Raw genomic sequence first — 21,831 nt, forward strand, 5'->3', positions numbered from 1 at the left:
TTCTTATGGCTCTCTTCTTCCATAAAAGGCAAGATTTGTGGAGTGCACGACTAATAGTTGTCCTGAGGACAGATTCTCCCACCTGAGCTGTGGATCTCTGCAGCTCCTCCAGAGTTACCATGGGCCTCTTGGCTTCTTCTCTGATGCATACTCTTTCCATTTTCGGATGATGGATTGAAGAGTCCTCCGTGATGTTCAAAGCCTGGGATATATATATATATTTTTTTTTTTTATATAACCTAACCCTGCTTTAACCACTTCAATACAGGGCACTTAGACACCTTCCTGCCCAGACCAATTTTCAGCTTTCAGCGCTGTTGCAGTTTGAATGACATTTGCGCGGTCATGCTACACTGTAACCAAACTAAATTTTTATCATTTTGTTCCCACAAATAGAGCTTTCTTTTGGTGGTATTTGATCACCTCTGCGGTTTTTATTTTTTGCTAAATAAAAAAAGACCGAAAATTTTGAAAAAAATAAAAGTTTTGCTTTTATTTCTGTTAAAAATTTTTGTAAATAAGTAAGTTTTCTCTTTCACTGATGGGCACTGATAAGGCGGCACAGATGAGGTGGCACTGACATGCAGCACTGATGGGCACTCATGGGTGGCACTGGTGGGCGCTGAAAAGCTGCAAAGATGGGTTCTTATGGGTGGCACTGATAGGCGGCACTGCTGGGCATTGATACGCGGCACTCATATGCATCCCTGGTGGCACTGGCAGGCATTGTGAATGGGCACCGATTGACAGCTGCCTGGGCACAGATTAGTATTTCCCTGGGGGTCTAGGGGGCATACCTGGTGGTCCAATGTGGATGGCTTCCCTGGTGGTCCTGGGTGGCATCCGAGGGGGGGCTGTGCTGATAAACAATCAGCACAGACCACCCGTCAGGAGAGCTGCCGATCGGCTCTCCTCTACTCGCGTCTGTCAAACGCGCGTGAGGAAAAGCCGATCACCGGCTCTTCCTATTTACATTGTGATCAGCCATGAATGGACACAGCTGATCACGTGGTAAAGAGTCTCCTTCAGAGACTCTTTACCTAGATTGGTGTTGCGGGGTGTCAGACTGACACCCCGCAACAACGATTGCCGCGACGTGCGCCCCCGGGGGCGCGCAGCGGCTCAATATGCTGCGGATGTCAAATGACGCCCAGTCAGGATATTGAAACCACTTTGCCGCCGTCATTCTGCTATATGGCGGGTGGCAAGTGGTTAATCTTCTCCACAACTTTATGTCCGACATGTCTGGTGTGTTCCTTGGCCTTTGTGATGCTGTTTGTTCACTAAGGTTCTCTAACAAACCTCCGAGATTAAATTACACACAGGTGGACTCTATTTACCAATTAATTGACTTCTGAAGGCATTTGGTTCCACTAGAATTAAGTTGGGGGTATCAAAGTAAAGGGAGCTGAATACAAATGCAAGCCACACTTTTCAGATATTTGTAAACACTGTTGAACCATTTATGATTTTCCTTCCATTTCGAATCAATTCCAATTATGTGCCACTTTGTGTTGGGTCTATCACATAAGATCCCAATAAAATACATTTATACACATACAGCACATCTCAGCAATAAAGGCTTACGTCTCCCCATGTTTTGCCTCTTTAAAGTGCTGCAAGTACAGAAAATTACCTTGTGATCCTGCCAGTAAGGCACTTGGCTCCTAGCCTTCTGTGATTGGTCAACAGCACCATGCCTTTGCTGCACCCAGTTCCCCTTTACTGAACATAACATCACCATAACATAAGGCAGAGGTGTTTTGTAGTCCAGGAGAACTCAGGCAGGGCTGACAACACTGCTTGGGAGATAGTGTTGTCAGGAACTCACTGGATTTAAGGCTGGATCAAGAGATACTGTAAAAAGACAAAACTTGGGAGAAATATGCAAAGAAACCAACCAAGTACCATTACCAGGCTATTTTCAGTGTTGTAATAATTTGACTGACAATAACACGGTCATGAAACACTGGACACAAATTGATTTTTTTTTTTTTTTTTGAGAGAAGGCTATAGCTTTCTTTTGGTGATATTTAAAATTACAAATTTTGTTGATTTTATTTCAGAAAAGAACCAAGAAAAAAAAAAAAAAAACAACCCACCACAAGAAAAATAAAAAACCCACAATCAACCTGATGTATTGCATTTCTTGAGGACCTAAAATGCTCCCCAGAAAGCCATCAGACTGCAGATACGCTTCAACATGAAAAAAAAAGGGACTACTGTCTGCAGGGATCCCAATGATCACCAAAAGGCCACAGGAGCTTTAAAGAATAGTTTTTTCCCTGTTATCAACAGTTCTACACTATCATAAATGTGTGCAGACTAAACCCCTATTCTTAACGCATATTGTTAGGTAAATTCGGTTGGTCGCTGGCAAGTTGGAGCTTAGAAATCTGTGTATTTGACATGCGTCGCCCTTCCAGTGCTACTTGATGCAATAGACCACTTATAGGTGGGGGCAACGGCCACTTGTTTGTATTTTGATTATATTGACCAGACAACTTACTGACATAGTGCTATATGCTGGGTGTTCAGTGTGCCCCTGTACCTTTAAGGAGATCCACCTGTCCTCACCTATCCATTAAAATACATGTGCTCTCATTGTAGAGACTCAGAAGTTAGCAATAGGGACTACAAAAAACAGGATGCCTTGACGGGGCCTGTAGCTTATGCATGTATTTGCAAATGTTTGTAGACTAAACACCTGTTCTTAACGCATATTTTTAGGTCAATTTGGTTTGGTCGCTAGCTGGTAAGTTGGAGCTTGGAAATCTTTGTATTTGTTTGACATACGTCACCCTTCCAGTGCTCCTTGCTGCAATAGGCCAATTATAGTTGGGGGCAGTGGCCACTTGTTTTTACTCCATGATAGAAGCCAGCAATAAAAAATTAAGCACATTGATCAATTGCATTTCTTTAGCCCTGATCTATATATACACACCTCTATGAAAGCATATTCCAAACAAAAATACTTTATATTTTTTCCCATACTGAACTAAATTTATTTGGAAAATACCAAAAATAAATTCATGTTAAACATATGAAATCAATTAATTTCTCAAAAACAGAAGTGGCTGATATTAGAATAAGACGGGCAAGAACAAAAACCATAATAAAAAAGAAGTATTAAAAACCAAAAAAAGAAAAGAAAAACAGAAGTCAAAGTACACAAGTAGTATTCATGCGCTTAGCGTTGGCTTTTAAAGAGGGAGAAGAAGTTTTATTGACCTTATCCCTCGCTCCCACAAACTTTTCTCTCCGTGTGACCAGATTCCTGAAGCTGCTACTCTTCGGCAATCCGTCTGTTGGTCGCACTTTGATGTCATGTACAATACAGGACCAGCAGTCCTGCATTGTAAGAGGACGTCAAGGGTCCACCAACAACCTGAAGCACTGAAGGGAAGCAAAGGGAAAAAGGTAAACAAAACTCGTTTTTAAAAGTTCCCCTACAGAGAAACGAGCGGTACAGTTTTACAATTTCAGCTATAACCGAACATACTTCAATTAAAAATAGCTGTGTCGAGAAAAAAAAAAAAAAAAAAGAAAAAAGAATTAATGGAAGCCCGAGGCTTTTTCCTGATCAATATTCTTTTAAACAGTCTTCAGCAACAGGGAAGTCAGCTCTGCTCCTGCAGAAATCTTCGCTGAACACAGACCACAGTCTTATACCTGTAACTAGGCAGCAAGGCTCCATTTCTCACACCCAGTTCAAGCATGTTTATTACGGATAACTTCCCCTCCTTCTACTTCAATTTGCTCGTAAGCCCATTTGCGATCACACCTGCATTCCACACCGCACTTGTTAGAGCCGCACTTTCTGCAGGCATAGAAACAGCCCATACAGTCTTCATCCAGGCAATCGCACAGATCCAGTCCACTGGCTATGAGGATACCTCTACTGTCGTACACTTTGTTCTTTGAGGCTGATTGTCTGCAACATAAAAGAAGCACACCTGTCAGATGTAAGCAATGTATTGCCTGGTAAACCAATACATCTATACATAATACAATGTATGTGATACCAAAACTTTTATTTTTTGGCCCCTTTCACACTTGTACAACCTGAAAGTCACCTGCCTTGAAGCAATGGCTGTGTAATCTTGAGGTCTATGGGACCACAAGTCGCATCAAAAAGTCAGACCAAAATAGTGCAGGGACTACTTTGAAGTCGCACAGATATGAACGGTACTCATTGTAAATCATGGGGTACGACATGTGCGACTTGGGACTGCAAAGTTGCATGACAAGTGTGAGATGGGCCTTAAAAGGCTTTTTTGGATAAAGTAGTGGGAAGGTATGAACCTCTGAGGTTTTTATTGCCGCGTCCCTGTTGAGGAAATTGACCCACTTCATTGGTCCTTGTAATCATTTCTCCTGTATTGAAAGTGATGGAATAACTAAACTTTTTGCATAACTAGTAAAGGAATACTCCCGTGCTATCACTGGAGGTGAAAAAACTGTGTGCAAAACAACTGCTTCAAACACCGATAGGTGAATCCGTAATTCGCAAGTGTATAATAAATGATGCTGCGCTGTTTTTGAACTGTAGTGTAAACAATGTATCACAAGGTAATACAAAAAAAATGATGCTGAAAGCAATACTAGAGATGTGCACAAGGTGGTAGTACAGACCAAACGTGCAGATGCAAAATCTTCAATTAACGAATTCCTCACAATAAAAAAAAAAAAAAAAAAAAAAAAAAAAAAAGGTAAATAAATGATTTCCATCACAAAAGATATAGAATATATATATATATATATATATATATATATATATATATATAAAATGTGGGCTTCATGGCTAATACATTTTGAAGGTGTCCATCTGCTTGTAGTATATGCCAGTGTCTCTTTATTATCTTCTCTATCTTCCGATACTGAAAATTATACTCAAGGATACTACCGTAGGTACCAAGTCAGGTTGCTGATCTGATGGTATATTATCCCTGACTAGTTTAGTTCTATCCATTTCAGCAACTTCTGTTATTTTCTCTTCTATGAGCTCCCTTTTGTAGCCTTTATTGGCAAATCTGCGACCAATTTTTTTTGAGCTTGGATCATGTAGAGACTTTCAGGTTGGTACAATTTCGTCTGAGACGCATAAGCTGGCCCTTACATACATTATAGAGCCAGTTCTTATGGTGGCAGCTTTCCATTGGGAGATAGCTTTTCCGATCTACATTCTTGAAGTGGGTTTGAGTGGTTAATTTGTAATCTTTTTGTGTGATTTCTAGGTCTAGAAAAGATGTGTCAGTTTCACTAATTTCCCCAAGATAACACTATAGTTCTGTTAATATTCCATTTATGTAGAAAATCCTCTAGTCAGTTATGATCTCCCTTCCACAGAAGGAATATATCAATCGATATGGCATATAGAATATATAAGTTCCATCGGTGTATCAATGAACACAGATTGTTCCTCCCATTGAGCTATGAAAAGTCCAGCCACATTGGGTGCAAATTTTGCTCCCACGGCTTCTCTCATATTCTCCCTCTCCTGTCACAGCTGGGGGGCCAACTCTCCTTCCCCCTAGAGGCAAAGTACTCTACAGGATGCCTATTATGCTGACTGAGATGCTCATTTGCTCTGCTACATTGTAAGTAGGGCTGGGGAAAAAAAATCTATGTAAATCCTGAATCGAGTTGAGAGGTCAAATCGATTCAAAATTTAAGCAAATCGATTTTTTTTTTCCACCGCGCCGGTCCCGAGGAGCTGCGGGCAGGAGTTTTTAGGCGCGGCCGCTTCTTCGGCCTAGTCCGCGAGGCCGGACGCTGTGGACTAGGCCGAAGCCGCGGCCTCGCCTAAAAACTCCTGCCCGAAGCTCCTTGGGACCGGCGCGGTGTCCACCAAAAAAAAAAAACCCCTCAATTCAAATTGTGAATCGAGGTTTTTTTGTGTTTTTTTTTTTAGGAAAATCGCAGATTTTTTTTTTTTTAAGAAAATCTCCCAGCCCTAATTGTAAGTGTTTTTAACTGCTTTTTATGAATACTTAACCACTTCAATACAGGGCATTTTCATCCCCTTCCTACCCAGGCCAATTTTCGGCTCTGTAACATTTTGAATGACAATTGCGTGGTCATGCAACAGTGTACCCAAATTAAACTTTTATTATTTTTTCTCCCACAAATAGAGATTTCTTTTGGTGGCATTTGATCACCTCTGCGGTTTTTATTTTTTGCGATATAAACAAAAGGAGAGTGACAAGTTTGAAAAAATAAACAAAAAACGCAATAAGCGTATATTGATTGGTTTGCGCTATAGTTACAGCGCCTACAAAATAGGGGATAGATTTATGGCATTTTTATTATTATTTTTTTACTAGTAATGGCGGCGATCTGCGATTTATTGTGACTGCGACATTGCGGCGGGCAGATCAGACACTTTTTTGGGACCACTGACAGACAGCAATCAGTGCTATAAAAATGCACTGATTACTGTATAAATGTCACTGGCAGGGAAGAAGTTAACACTAGAAGGCAATCAAGGGGTTAAATGTGTTACCTAGGTAATGATTCTAACTATAGGGGGAGGGGACTGACTAGGTGAGGAGACCTATCGGGGTTCATACTTATTTACACACGATCGGTCTACTCTCCCGTGTGCGTTTACACACAGATCCACGGTCCTGCTCTGCAACATCTACAACTCTCCAAATCACCTCTCTCAACCAGGGTTCCACAAGCAACTTTTGATTTTCACATAAGCAGACACCACTGATATATTTACTCATCTAGTGGGGAGAGAGTCTTCTCACTGACCATCATCTGGAAGCTATTTTATGGGGTTCTTCCTTGTTAAAACTGTTTAGAAGTTTAGAATTTCTGCTCTGAGCTTCATCTCTGAACACTTTACTTTGTGTTGTACTGCCATCTAGTGGAATGAATGAATACTTTAGGTAAACCAAATAACCTTTTACAATATTCCAGGCTCAAATTAGAAAAGGTACATATGTTTCTATTTTTTTTTTTTTTGTTTTATTAATGTTAATTGAAATAAAAACACAATGGAAAAGAACTGACAAAGTATACACTTGATTGTCATAACCAAAAGTAAAACTGAAATGTGCCTCAAGACTTGACTGATTGAAGGCATGTGTGGACAGGCTTAGGACTTGTGTCGGTGGCATTAGTTTGACATCAATTTAAGGTCATTCACACAGGTGCTTTTGACCTGCTTTAAACTGCTTGAAGTGGGTTTGGCATTACCATAGATGGGAATGTAAAACCCATCTGACTTGGGGGGAGAGGGATGCATTTGCCTTAGCTGGCTCAGAGAATTATGCATTTTGGCAGCATGGGGGACACAACCAGCTCTGATAACAGATACAGAAGTGAATAAGGATTAAGTCAATGTGTACAGGCTGTGCAGTGGAAACTACTTTCTGCCTCCCGGACATTGTTATAGATTTAACCCAGTAAAAATGCTCACATAAAAGAGAGTTAACTGGACAAAAGAGGACATATGAGCTCAAACCTTTCTGACCCTGTAGGTGTGGACTTGGTCAGCCGCCTCTTCTCTCGCGCACTGGTTTCTGGGGTAAAATCCGTCTGTCGTCCTGGGTTGGAAAACTGCAATGATTTCAACGTTTTGGCTGATCGCCCCTGAATAAAAACATAGGCAAATGTGAACAAACAAATACTGGTTTGGACACTAAAAAGCAAATTAAATGTGAACTCCAGGAAAAGTAAAAATCCTCCCTTGCAATGGGGCTGCCCCGGCACTGCGAAGGTCCAGTGTTTGTTTAGGTGAAGGAGACAGAGAAAAGCATTTTTTTGCCTCTGCACTGCAAGACCGGTCCTCACAGCCTCTTCTCCTCCATGCTCCGCAGTCGGATGCCCTCCGCCTTCATTAAGACAGATGTATGAGGGACAGTCTATGTCAGAGCATAGGGAGGCAGAGGATCGGGTAAGTAGAAGTGATTTTCCTTGCAGTGGAGGGGCAGTCCTGCTGCAACCCCTTTCCTTCAGCCTTCCCCTGCTCTGTTCACCAGCAGCCCACGATTCCAGGAGCTCTCTGCGGACCGTGGCTTTTACTGTAGGATGGGACTTAGAAAACGTCAGGAAAGACCTACTAGAACAGCTGAACTTTATTTGGGGTTAATCAAAGGCACTTTAAATGATGGCAGGTGTGTACTGACTCCTATTTAACATGAGTTTGAATGTGATTGCTTAATTCTGAACACAGATACATCCCAGTTATAAAAGAGGGTGTGCGCACATATACAACCACATTATTTTATTTTTTTATTTTTGCTTCCCAACCCTAAAAGATTTCAGCTTGTTTTTCAATGGAGTTTATAGGTCACATTAAAAAGGTGGGAAAAGTTCTGAAATGATTTATCTTTGCCTCATTTTTTTTACATCACAAAAAAACTGACATTTTACTAGGGGTGTAGACTTTTTATATCCACTGTATCTTCAGGCCGGTCACGTGACTCCCAGCCGGTTTACCACTCCAATCCAGAGCTACAGTGGGAGGGGCCGAGTGGCCACGTGACCTCCCCGGCTGCAGATTTGTCGGCTGCACATCAATGATGTGAATCTCCCATTCCACCACATACCAAAGGTGCTCTATTGGATGAGATCTGATGACTGTGGAGGCCATTGGAGTACGGTGACCTCATTGTCATGTTCAAGAAACCAGTGGTGAGATGATATGAGTTTTGTGACATGGTGCATTATCCTGCTGGAAGAAGCCATCAGAAGATGGGTACACTGTAGTCATAAAGGGATGGACATGGTCATCAACAATACTCAGGTAGGCCATGGTGTTTAAACAATGCTCAATTGGTACCAAGGGGCCCAAAGTGTGCCAAGAAAATATCCCCCACACCATTACCAGCATGAACCGTTGATAGAAGGCAGGACGGATCCATGCTTTCATGTTGTTTACGCCAAATTCTGACCCTACCATCTGAATATCACAGCTGAAATGGAGACTCAGCAGACCAGGCAACGTTTTTCAAATCTTCTATTGTCCAATTTTGGTGAGCCTGTGCAAATTGTATCCTCAGTTTCCTGTTCTTAGCTGACAGGAGTGGCGCCCGTTGTTGTCTTCTGCTGCTGTAGCCCATCTTCTTTAAGGTTCAATGTCTTGTGCATTCAGAGATGGTATTCTGCATACCTTGGTTGTAATGAGTGGTTATTTGAGTTACTGTTGCCTTTCTATCATCTCGAACCAGTCTGCCCATTCTCCTCTGACATCAGCAAGGCATTTTCCTCCACATAACTGACGCTCACTGGGCATTTCCTCTTTTTCGGACCATTCTTTGTAAACCTGAGAGATGGTTGTGTGTAAAAATCCCAGTAGATCAGCAGTTTTTGAAATACTCAGATCAGCCCATCTGGCGCTAACAACCATGTCATGTTCAAAGTCACTTAAATCCCCTTTCTTTCCAATTCTGATGCTCTGGTTTGAATTCAGCAAGTCATCTTCACCTTGTCTAGATGCCTAAATGCACTGAGTTGCTGCCATGCGATTGGCCGGTTAGCAATTTGTGCTACCAAGCAATTGAACAGGTGTACCTAATAAAGTGGCCGGTGAGTGTATCAAATACTTGATTCTGTGCAGATGGCACACACTATAGCAGTAACGCTAAAAAATAGATAAATAATCCTTTTGGCATTGTTTGAACTTGCTGGCAAAATGCTTGGTTGATCTGCATTTTTATTACCACTTCAGGTCTGGAAGATTGAGCTGCCTTCCATTTTTTGTCATACGGAACCGAGTTACGTTGACAATTGCGCGGTCCTGTGATGTTGTACCCAAATGCATGTCCTTTTTTCCCCACAAATAGAGCTTTCCTTTGGTGGTATTTAATCACTTCTGCGGTTTTTATTTATTGCGCTATAAACAAAAAACGTCCGTCAATAAAAAAAATTAAAAAAAACAATATTTTTTTATTTTCTGCCATAAAACATATTCAATTTAAAAAAAAAAAAAAAATCTAATTTCTTCATCAATTTAGCCCAATATGTATTCTGCAACATATTTCTGGTAAAAACAAAATCCCCATAAATGTAAATTGATTGGTTTGCGCAAAAAGTTATAGTGTCTACAAACTATGGGATATATTTATGGAATTTTTATTTTTTTTACTAGTGGCAGTGACTTATAGCAGAATCGCGACATTGCGGCTGACAAATTGGACACCAACACTTTTTGTGGGACCAGTGACACCAATACAATGATCAGTGCTAAAATTATGCACTGTCACTGTACCAATTACATTGGCAGGGAAGGGGTTAACATTAGAGCTGCACAATTCTGGATAAAATGAGAATCACAATTTTTTTGCTAAGACTAAAGATCATGATTCTTGCGGCATTATACAAAAAAATTGTGCGAAATTATCAAATAAAAAACAAGGCGCTATACATGTTCATATAAAAAAAACTGTCACAAAGAAAAACACTGCATCAAACTCAAATGTGCACATTAACGAGAAGAGCCATACACAGTGAAAAATATGTCGGAGCGGAGGATCCATCATTTCCAGGTCCAGATTTGATGCCCCACATCAGGCTTTGCACCTTCGGAGTGAGACGTGGAACGCACGCTACCCCCAGGGATCAGCTGACTCACACGCTGTTTACACCTAGTGTCAGGTACTATCACATATGAGTGTAACTTCTATCATTGCTGCTGTTTTTACTTTATTAAAACTGACTACACTAGGAGACTTTCATCCGTGTCTCCTGTGGTGTCATTTTTTACATTCTGGCTCCTTCCTGAGTGGCCATTGGAGTGGATTCATGCCATTAGTGGAACCAATCTGATGTTCCCAAAGTGTTTCTTGACCATCCTGTAAAAAGGGGTCAAACAGCTCTGGTGAGTGGCCATCTTCATACTGAGCATTCGTGGTGGAAGATCTAGAAGTTTTATCTCAGAGTATTCCGTATTGGTGTTGGGATTTATTCACTTATGGACTTTATGCTTATTTTCTCATTAATGTGCACATGAGTTTGATGCAGTGTTTTTCTATGGATATGTATAGCACCTTACTGTTTATGTTATAATTTTGGACAGTTCCAGTGATTCATTCACTTTAAAGGGGTCAGCTGGTTTATGTTCTCATCCCCACAAGCCGCCATTTTTTTGGTACACATTTTTTGCATACAAAAAATTGGGCTAACTTTAATGTTTAGTTTTTTTTTTGTTTTTTTTTGTTTTTTATTAATTGAAGTGTATTTTTCCCCAAAAAATTGTGTTTGAAAGACCACTGTGCAAATACAGTGTGACAAAATATTGCAACGATCTGCATTTATTCTCTAGGGTCTCAGAGATATACATGTTCTAAGCAATTTTCTAGCAAAAAATACTGATTTTAATTACTTACGACCAGCCACCGCAGTTGTACTGCGGCAGGTTGGCACGGCTGCACAAATTGCCGTCATTGTACGTAAGCTCTTTAAATTTCTATAGCAGGTGTGTCCCCGGAGACGATGTGTGTGGCCGGCGGCTGCGATGACCCCGTCAGTCACCCGCAATCGCTCCACAGAGAGCCAGAACGGGGAATTGTCAGTGTAAACAGACAGATCCCCATTCTGTCAGGGTTGGAGAGAGAGATCTGCTGCTCCTAGTGATTGGGATCAACATTCTCCCTCTTCTTCCAGGCAGCCCATCCCCCATACAGTTAGAAACACCTTGATCGCCCCCTAGTGTTAACCCCTTCCCTGCCAGTTTATACAGTAATCAGTGGCTATTTTTAGCTCTGATCGATGTATAAATGTCAATGATCCCAAAAAAGTGTCAAAGTGTACGATCTGTCCACCGCAATGTCGCAGTCCCACAAAAAATAAAAAAAATTATTCGCAGATCGCCGCCATTACTATTAAAAAAAATTATTAAAAATACCATAAATCTATCCCCCATTTTGTGGACGCTATAACTTTTGCGCAAACCAATCAATATACACTTATTACGATTTTGTTTACCAAAAATATGTAGAAGAATACATATCGGCCTAAACTGATGAAGACATTTTTTTGGATATTTATTATAGCAAAAAAGTAAAAAAAATATTGCTTTTTTTTTTTCAAAATTGTCAGTCTTTTTTTTTGTTTATAGTGCAAAAAATAAAAACTGCAGAGGTGATCAAATACTACCAAAAGAAAGCTCTATTTGTGAGGGGGGGGGGGGGGATAAATTTTGTTTGGGTACAACATCCCACAGCCGCGCAATTGTCAGTTAACGTAACGCAGTGCCTTAACACAAAAAATGGCCTGGTCATTAAGAGGGCAAATCCTTCCGGGGATGAAGTGGTTAACTTGTAAGCAACAAGTGTCAGAATCACTTTAACCCCGGAAGGATTTGCCCCCTTAATGACCAAGCCATTTTTTGCATTAAGGCACTGCGTTATGTTAACTGACAATTGTGCGGTCGTGCGCCGCTGTTTTGGAAGTATTTGATCACCTCTGCGGTTTTTATTTTTTGCTCTATAAAACAAAAAAGAGCGACAATAAAAAAAAAAAAATAAAAAAAAAAAAAAAAAAGATATATATATATATTTTAATCGGTTTACGCCAATATGTATTCTTCTACATATTTTTGGTAAAAAAATCCCAATAAGTGTATATTGATTTGTAGACGCTATAACTTGTGCACAAACCAAATAGGGATTAGATTTATGCCATTTTTATTTAGTTTTCTTTTTTTTTTACTAGTAAAATCAGTGATCAGTGATTTTTAGCGGGACTGCAACATTGTGGAGGAACAGATCGGACACCTGACATTTTTGACACTTTATTGGGAACCAGTGAGATTAATACAGTGACCAGTGCTAAACATATGCACTGACATTGTACTGATGGCACTGGCAGGGAAGGGGTTAACATCAGGGGCGATCAAGGGGTTAAATGTGTTCCCTGTTTGTGTTTTCTAACTGTATTGGGGGGGAAGACTGTGTGACTGGGGAAAGACACAGATCCCTCTTCCTGCTTAGCAGGGAGACAGATCTCAGTGTCATCCCCTGACAGAACGGAGATCTGCCTCGTTTACTTCAGTAGACCCCCATTCTGTCTGTGTGGGGAACGATCGCTGGCCAATCGGAGTGCCCACCAAAACTAGTGCACAAATTGCCGTACCGGTACAACGATTTGCATAGCCAAGCCACCTTGTCGCACTACATCTGCGGTGGGTGGTCGGCAAGTGGTTAAACGGACTTCATTTATAGACCAAAGTTTATCCCTTTGATCTAAAAGAACGAAGAGATACACGGTATCTTTCACACAGCAACACTGCGCTTATTCATTACTTAGTAATGAATAAGCCTTGCTGTGTGAAACATGTCTACCTGTCTGCCTGTCCTGTGGTGATATTCATGTTACGGATTTTACAATAAAGAGATTCATTACTACCTCGGTGTGCAGCCATCCATTCCTTTTATTCAAGATAGAGAGGGGGTTTGAATCGAGCTCGCCATTTTTTTTAACGATTAATCGTGCAGCTCTAGTTAACAGGGGGGGGGGCGCAATCAAAGGGTTAAATGTGTGCCTAGCCAGTGTTTTACTGTAGTGTGGGAGGTGCTTTTACTAGGGGAAGGCATGGATCCATGTCCCTGCTTTACAGGGTCCGTGCCTTCCCTACTGAGAGAACAGCAATTTGCCTTGTTTACATAGCAGAATGGTCAGCGAGTGCCGGCGGACATCGGGTCCCGCTGTGTATAATGACAGTGGAGGTGAGCTGCTGGCGCTGCGCACTTGTGCCCGATAACTGGAGTGCAGGATTACGTATATATACACCAGGGGTGTGCAATTAGCGGGCCTTCAGCTGTTGCAAAACTACAAGTCCCATCATGCCTCTGCGTGTCATGCTTGTGGATGTCAGAGTCTTGCTACGCCTCATGGGACTTGTAGGTCTGCAACAGCTGGAGGTCCGCTAATTGCATATCCCTGTTATACACACACAGACGTGACCCTGCACAGCGCGGCCGACCTGCAGCAGTAAATCTGCTATGTGGTGCTTGGCGACTGGTTAAGCCTCACTAGGCAGCAGATGGGGGTGTTTACACGCTGCAATGTTTTGCTTCATTCCCGTGGCAAAGTTGATCCAACTTGTATAGACCCAACACTACACATTCAAACCAATGAGAAGTGCTACTCCTGGCCCAGCAACCATGTGTAATATACACGAGGCTCTGACATATTTGTTGACAAAAATTGGGGTTAAAACAGGAGATGATGGATCACTTCCTCACCGCCGGTCAGTAGTCTCCGGAGCACGATCCAATCACAGGTCAGGATTCAGAGGAGAGGGAGATATAGAGATGTCTATGAGGCTTTATACACCAGAGACTGACACATGGGAGACCTCAGAGCTACCAAGTCTGGAGGACCAATCAGAAGAATCCATCCCATCTGTATCCAATCAGGGAGGCCCCTGTATTACTGATGGTAGATCAGATTGTATGCTTTGTGGTCACCTATCCTCCTCCATGTAGTAGAGGCTCCTCTCTGATTGGACACATCAGGTAGTTCCTCATATTACAGATTTTTTTCATAAACGTTGACTGTAGGATGTGTGACAGCCAAATATACCCCTCCCCTCCCCTCCCCCAGCCAGGCTCTACAATCACCTAGTACTGTCTGCCCAGCCTTGTATTGCTCTGTTATCTCCAGCACAACTCTTCCTGTCCCTGTACACTCCCCGTACCGCATACAATGTGCACCCTCCGGTGTTCTGTCACGGCCGGTGCCCCCACGTTACCCCCTTCCTTCCTTCTCCTCACTCACTTTCGCCTGGGACTTCTTGCTCGGCATTCCCGCGTTACTCGCAGCGCCGTCCCGCGCCGCCGCCATCCACAGGCGCCCCGCCCCCTATAACGCGTCATCTCATACGTACACCATAGAGACGCACACAAAGACAGATAGGCGGGAGGTTTGGAATGTTGGCGCTGTCTATGGTGTCGTTTGGAGTCTCTATGGTGATTTCCCTGACACGTGGCCTGTCAGTGTGCTATGTAAACAATGGTGTGCAGCTCATGTACAAAAGATATGCATTTTCATAAACACCAAAACTTCCTAATAAGAAGAATGTGACTCATAAATAAAGGACACCTAAAGGCAATTTTTTTTCTCTGGTTTTGAGAGTGGAGAGTGATTAGAACCCCTGCCAGGTCCGCGACGCATCAGAAAATGAATCAAAAGTGATGCGAACAAAATTGCTTATTGCACATGCGCTATGCGTTCCAACATGGCCACTATAGGTTTCAATAGGTTTCCTAATCTGACAGAACACAAAGGTGGCAGAGGACAGATGTATTTTAATAAAAGCTGCAGATCACAGCCAGCTGCGCTCCCTAACAGGGCTCATCCGCAATCTGTCAAGACATGCCAAGAACAAGGATGAGATGTGTGAGTGCTCAACCTTCTCATATTTTGATCATTTTGTTTACCATGTACAATGGAACCTCGGATTGTGAGTAACGCGGTTAACGAGCGTTTCGCAATACGAGCACTGTATTTTTAAAAATCGTAACTCGGTTTGCGAGCATTGTCTCACAAAAATGCACGGAAAGGCCCATGTACAGCATGGCTGACCTAGGCAAATCTCGGGTAGAAAGTCTTTCCGAGGTTTGCCGAGGTCAGCCGAAGTGTCCTCGGGCCTTTTCGGCCATTTCTGAGGCTCTCCGGCGCCCCCCCGTCTCTGGCCACATGCGGTATTGCATCCTATTGAAGTCAATGCGGAACAAATTATTTTCGTTTCCATTGACTTCAATGGGAAAACTCGCTTTGATATGCGAGTACTTTGGATCACGAGCATACTCCTGGAATGGATTATGCTCGTAATCTGAGGTTCCACTTATTAGATTTTAATTATGCTGATTACTGACCACATGTAATCCATTATACTGGATTCTTGTTACACTAAAATAACTTTTATTGGCTTGGAGAACCTCAAAGTCAATTGCCTGCCTATGCAATTGAAGAAATTTATTAGCTTTCATAAGGTCAAAAAGTTTACAGAGTTTTATCTACATTTGCATTGTAGCCACATTTACACTCCCTAGGCTTCTTGCAAATTGGCCTGACTGCCTCTGCTTCTGGCAGGGCCAGAGTGAAAGTTTTTTTTTATTCGTTTAGCATCTCTTTACTTAAACCTTACCTTGCTGTACTCTGCATCAACAGAGTTCAATTATAGGAATATATAGAATTAGATGGACTGTGGTCTTTCATCCTTGCTAATTATGTCATTGATGTTACAGCCACCAGGCTAGTCAGCCATCTTCTAGAGAAGCTTCCTGGGGACAGAAATGATAAAAGTCCTCCTTCTGAAGTCGTGAACATTATCACTGTGCTCAAAAACCTGACTGTGGCTGGACCTCTCGCAGCACGGGATATAGTATATTTCAATGGGCTCAGCAAACTGATGTACATCAAAAGGAATCGAGATGGGTAAGTGGTGCTAGATAAGTACACAGGACATTGTTTAAAGCTAGGCCTAGTAGCAGAACAAGAGGTGAGATCTAGCTGGTAGCAGTAGCGCACATATTATTTTCATGTGTCAGTTTAATTATCCACTGTATCTTCATGCTAAATACTTTGTAATGTTTGATATATTTTTATATATTTTAAACACGTGACGCAGACCCCCAACACTGTCCATAAGTTGGTGTTTAGCTGGATCAGGATTTTCATATACAGGTGCATCTCATAAAATTAGAATATCATCGAAAAGTTAATTTTTTTCAGTAATTAAATTCAAAAAGTGAAACTCCTATATTTTATATAGATGCGTTACACACAGAGTGATATATTTTAAGCATTTCCTTTTTTTAAAAAATTTTGATGATTATGGCTTACAGCTAGTGAAAACCCAAAATTCAGTATCTCAGAAAATTAGAATATTACATAAGACCAATTAAAAAAAGGATTTTTAATACAGAAATGTTGGTTTACTGAAATGTTTGTCTATGTACAGTATAGTATGCACTCAAAACTTGGTCGGGGCTCCTTTTTGCATGAATTGCTGCATCAATGGGTTTAGCTCAGGCGAGTTTGCTGGTCAATCAAGCACAGTGATACCATGATCATTAAATTTTATTATTATTATTATACAGGATTTATATAGCGCCGACAGTTTACGCACGCTTTACAACATTAGGGCAGACAGTACAATTACAATACAATTTAATACAGGAGGAATCAGAGGGCCCTGCTCACTAGAGCTTACAATCTAGGAGGGAGGGTCAAGTTATACAAAAGGGTAATAGCTGTGGGGGATGAGCTAATGGAGAAAATAGTGCAGTTGTTAGATGGAGGCAGGATAGGCTTCTCTGAAGAGGAAAGTTTTCAGGGATCGCCTAAAAGTGGATACATTTGGAGACAGTCTGACAGATTGGGGTAGGGAATTCCAGAGCTATTGGTACTTTTGGCAGTGTGGGGAGGTGCCAAGTCCTGCTGGAAAATGAAATCCACATCTCCATAAAGCTGGTCAGCAGAGGGAAGCATGAAGTGTATATTTAGATCCATTGACATTTGAGTTAAGAGGTCACTTTCCTAAGCTCTGATGGGTCCAAAGAGGGAGGTGCCTGAAATAAAAGTAGTATGTTTAGTAGAATGAAGAAAGCACCAGATATATGGTTGGCAGTCCAGTTCAATTTTATTCCATGAGAATAAGAAAGAAAACTCATTTTAGGTCTTTACAGATCCCCCTGCAACAGGGCTCCTGCAGGGAGAAGTTGGGTGAAAGCTGGACTGAGAATGGGTGTCCTGGAGTAGATGTCTCGAGTATAGATGGGGTCTGCTCTGGTCATTAATCTAGTAGACAGCTAGATTATTGACCAGGGCATGCCCATAAAAGGAGGAATTGCCTAATTTAGAGGGACTTCCTCTCATTTCCTGTTGTATCTATGGAACCTGGAATGGAATTATAAGAACAGTTTTTTTGACCCTAGACTTAGTTTTGAACAGAAGAAAAACAAATAAAGACCATTTGTATGTATCCTGCTAAAATTTAAAGCAAATAACTCCACTTTTGTGGAAAAATCTATATCTATCAAAGATAGATAGATAAATAATCTCATATTCATTTGCTGCACAAGCCATATTGAGATTTTGTGGCGTTAAAGTTGTTGTAAATCCTCACATGTACCCAGTAAAGTGACTGGCTTCAGGTGATACAGAGGGAAAACAAATCCACCTACATAAGCTGTCTATCCCCTACATTCATTCAATGTGCAGAATTTATACAGAATCTCTCAGCTCTGAAAAGCAGGGGGTGGAGAGATGAAGTTAAATCAGTGAGGAGAGCTCTGAGAGCTGATTGGAGGAAAGGGGCATATCCCCCTTCACACAGCACACAGGAACAGAGCTCAGGTTGTCAATCAACTGGAGCTCCCTCCCCTGTCATCACACTTCTCTTGGTGTCAGGAACACTTGTCAGAAATTACATTTAGGGGGAGATTTACCAAAACTGGAGCACACAGAATCTGGTCTAGCTGTGCATATTAACCAATCAGCTTGTAGGTTTTATTGTCGAAGTTTAATTGAGCAAGTTGAAGTTACAAGCTAATTGACTACAGTGCACAGCTGCACCAGATTCTGGACTCCGGTGGCCTGTTCTCCATCCTGAAGTCTTCTGGGACATATGACAGTCCTAAGACTTCGGAACCAGTCCCAGAGAGCAGCGCCGCTCGTGCATGCACAGTGGGCACCCGGCTGTGAAGCTGCAAGCTGTCACAGCCGGGTGCCCATAGTAGATGCCAGCACCACCGAGGCAGGGCACGGGGAGAACATAGTGCGAGTGAGTGCACCGCTGGATCGTGGGACAGGTGAGTGGCTGTTTATTAAAAGTCAGCAGCTACACTTATTGTAGCTGCTGACTTTTAATAAACAAAAATATGATTGGAACTCTGCTTTAAAGTGTATGTTTTGCCAAATTAAAAAAATTAAAATTAAAATCGGTTAACTTCTGCAGTATATCCACAGTTCCCAAATGTTGTCTTTTGACCAGAGTCCTTTTTACATTTTCGTTATAGGCCTGTTCTTCAGCAATAATTATAAAATAAATATAAAATAAAGTAATGCATGTATACTTTACTTCTTTTTTTTTTTTTTTAAGGACAAACCAGGTTTTCTTCTGGTGGTATCTTACAAAAATGTATTTTATTTATGCAATCCATAGTCACGTGACAAAAAACACACTTTTTCTACTCTTGATAAGTGTTAATTAAAAGAAAAAAAAATTACTGTAGGTAATCTATCATATATTTTACAATTTTTCCTGTTTGCAATGCTTTTTACCAGAACAACATTTTAGTGCCATTTTTAAAGTTTTTTACAAATTACATTTTGTTTTCAATTTTGCTTTTTTATACAATTAAAAATAATTATTAAAACTTACATTTTATTAAAAGTAGAAACATCCCAAAACAAATCAGCAGTAACATGATAGGGGGAGAAGAGGAAGAAGGAGTTGTTTGTGGTGTAAATAGGAACACATTTGTTTAGAAGAAATATTTTTTTTATTTGTCACCTGACAATGGTCACCCCTTTGATTTGCAGATGAATGGAGTAAATAAAAAGTAGTAAAAATAATGCTACTTTGTGTCTTTAAATTCCAGATCTGTACTGTGTTTACAAACACTGTTCAAAATATATTTTATTCAGCAGTGGCTAGTTGCTGTCAACATTTTGACTGGCAGGAATAGCCAATGAATGCAGGAGGGAGAACAGCAGGGAAAAGGGGGGGGGGGGGGAGGGAAAGGACAGGGCATGCTAGATTCACCTGGTGTACTTTGATTACCTTTTTTTCTGGTGTGTGTACATGTTTGCGTGTGTAGCATGTTCAGTGTCTACAACTGGTTAAGGTAACTGCAAGTACACAAAAAAATCTTGTTAATTCTGCCAGAAAGCCCATGAACTGACATTACCTCTGATACTCTAAAGTAGCATGCATTGTTGTCAGCCCTGCCTGAGTTCTCCTCTACTAGAATACCCTTTGTTTCCAAACAAAAAGAGAGAGGTCAGCAGCCTCTGGGTGCACACCACATTGTCAAAAGTATTGGGACCTTTACACACACATGAACTTTAATGGCATCCCAGTCTTAGTTGGTAGGGTTTCAGTATTGAGTTGGCCCACCCTTTACAGCTTTATGCTTCAACTCTTCTGGGAAGGTTGTCCACAAGGTTTAGGAGTGTATCTAAGGAAATGTTTGACCAGTCTTCCTGAAGCAAATTTGTAAGGTCAGGCACTCGCTCAGCCATTTTTTTTTCTGACCTCTCTTTGTGCACTGGTGCCCAGTCATGTTGGAACAGGAAGGGGCCGTCCCCAAACTGTTCCAACAAAGTTGGGAGCATGAAGTTGTCCAAAACGTCTTGGTATGCTGATGCCTTAAGAGTTCCCTTTACTGGAACTCACTGGGGCCAAGCCCAACCTCTGAAAAACAACCCCACCCACATAATTCCCCCTCCACCAAATATTTGATCCAGTGCACAAAGCGAGGTCCATAAAGACTTGGATGAGTGAGTTTGGGCTGGAGGAACTTGATTGGCCTGCACCGTCCTGACCTCAACCTGATAGAACACCTTTGGAATGAATTGGAGCGGAGAGTGCGAGCCAGGCCTTCTCGTCCACATCATTGCCTGACCTCACAAATGCACTTCTGGAAGAATGGTCAAACATTCCCATAGACACACTCCTAAACCTTGTGGACAACCTTCCCAGAAGAGTTGAAGCTGTTATAGCTGCAAGGGTGGGCCAACTCAATATTGAACCCTACGGACTAAGACTGGGATGTCATTAAAGTTTGTGTGTGTGTGTGTATATATAAATAAAATAAGAGATGTCCCAATACTTTTGACAATATAGTGTAGCTTATCCATCCCCCCAGTCCCAGAAAAAGAAGAAAATCAGCCGCACACCTGGAATACCTTTGCTTGTGCCAGCCAATTACCATTGCCTCCTTGTGATCCAGTCTGATTGTACAATCTCTATAGATTTACCAAACCTATAAAATAGGAGGACCCACCTAGACAATCCACTCAATTTGTATCAATGCAGGCCTGCCCGTGTAACACATAGTTGATGGTAGACCTAAAGAAGTTTTTACAATCACATTGGTTAGTGTATGGTCTCTTAAAGGGCCTGTGTTGATGGCTTTTATTCTTGTCAGAACATCTTCTTTATTAGTATAATAAAACAGGAATGCAAAAGCAGGTTGATGCAGTTTAGAAGATTAACTGTAGTAGATCAGATGCCCCTGCCAATAAACTCTCTCCATATGTAATATCTGAAGCATCTTAAACTGATCTCAAATAAAAGCAGAATGCAACTGAAGGCAATCTGCATTTACCCATCAGCACAAGCCCAAATTGTGAAACATGTCAAAGCAGAAGCCTGTTTGGATCAAGGTAAATGGTCCTGCCGTCAGGACTGTACTGCTGGGTGGATTGACAATCAGGCAGGGGATGGTGGAAAGGTTACACCTTGGGGGAAAAGAAGATGCTTCACTTTCTTGTTATTTATATCCTATATTTTATATTGCAATATTCTGCTACTCTTACACACTGTTACTGATCAACGGCATTATCTGGTCCAGTGGAGTTTCCAAACCAATGTTCCTACCTCATACAGACACTTACCAACCTGTAGATCAGGGTTTCTCAGCCAGGGTTCTATGGAAGCCTAGGGTTCCTCCAGAGGTTGCTAGAGGTTCCTTGAGCAATGAGCAGTTTTTGCCTCTAATGCCGTGTACACACGATCGGACTTCTCGTCGGAAAAAGATATGATGGCTTTTCCAACGGGATTCCGCTCAAGCTTGGCTTGCATACACACGGTCACACAAAAGTTCGCTGAACTTCCGACCGTCAAGAACGCGGTGACGT

At 41.6% G+C, this 21,831-nt stretch overlaps 1 protein-coding gene across 2 annotated transcripts; it reads right to left on the bottom strand.

The window, feature by feature from the left end:
• Positions 1–2,975: 2,975 nt before the first annotated feature.
• ARL14EP (ARF like GTPase 14 effector protein) lies at positions 2,976–14,883 on the bottom strand. Of its 2 annotated transcripts, none has more exons than XM_073604527.1 (3): positions 14,737–14,883; positions 7,487–7,605; positions 2,976–3,934 (listed from the first exon to the last, which is right to left on the bottom strand). In XM_073604527.1, the coding sequence occupies exons 1-3, from the start codon at positions 14,800–14,802 to the stop codon at positions 3,712–3,714; spliced, it is 408 nt and encodes a 135-aa protein (XP_073460628.1). In that variant the 5' UTR covers positions 14,803–14,883; the 3' UTR covers positions 2,976–3,711. The 2 variants fall into 2 exon arrangements, with proteins under 2 accessions (XP_073460628.1, XP_073460627.1); XM_073604526.1 differs by having other exon boundaries at positions 7,478–7,605.
• Positions 14,884–21,831: the final 6,948 nt, after the last annotated feature.

Source organism: Aquarana catesbeiana, linkage group LG11 (assembly GCF_042186555.1).
Source record: "Aquarana catesbeiana isolate 2022-GZ linkage group LG11, ASM4218655v1, whole genome shotgun sequence".
Taxonomy (NCBI): Eukaryota; Metazoa; Chordata; class Amphibia; order Anura; family Ranidae; genus Aquarana; species Aquarana catesbeiana.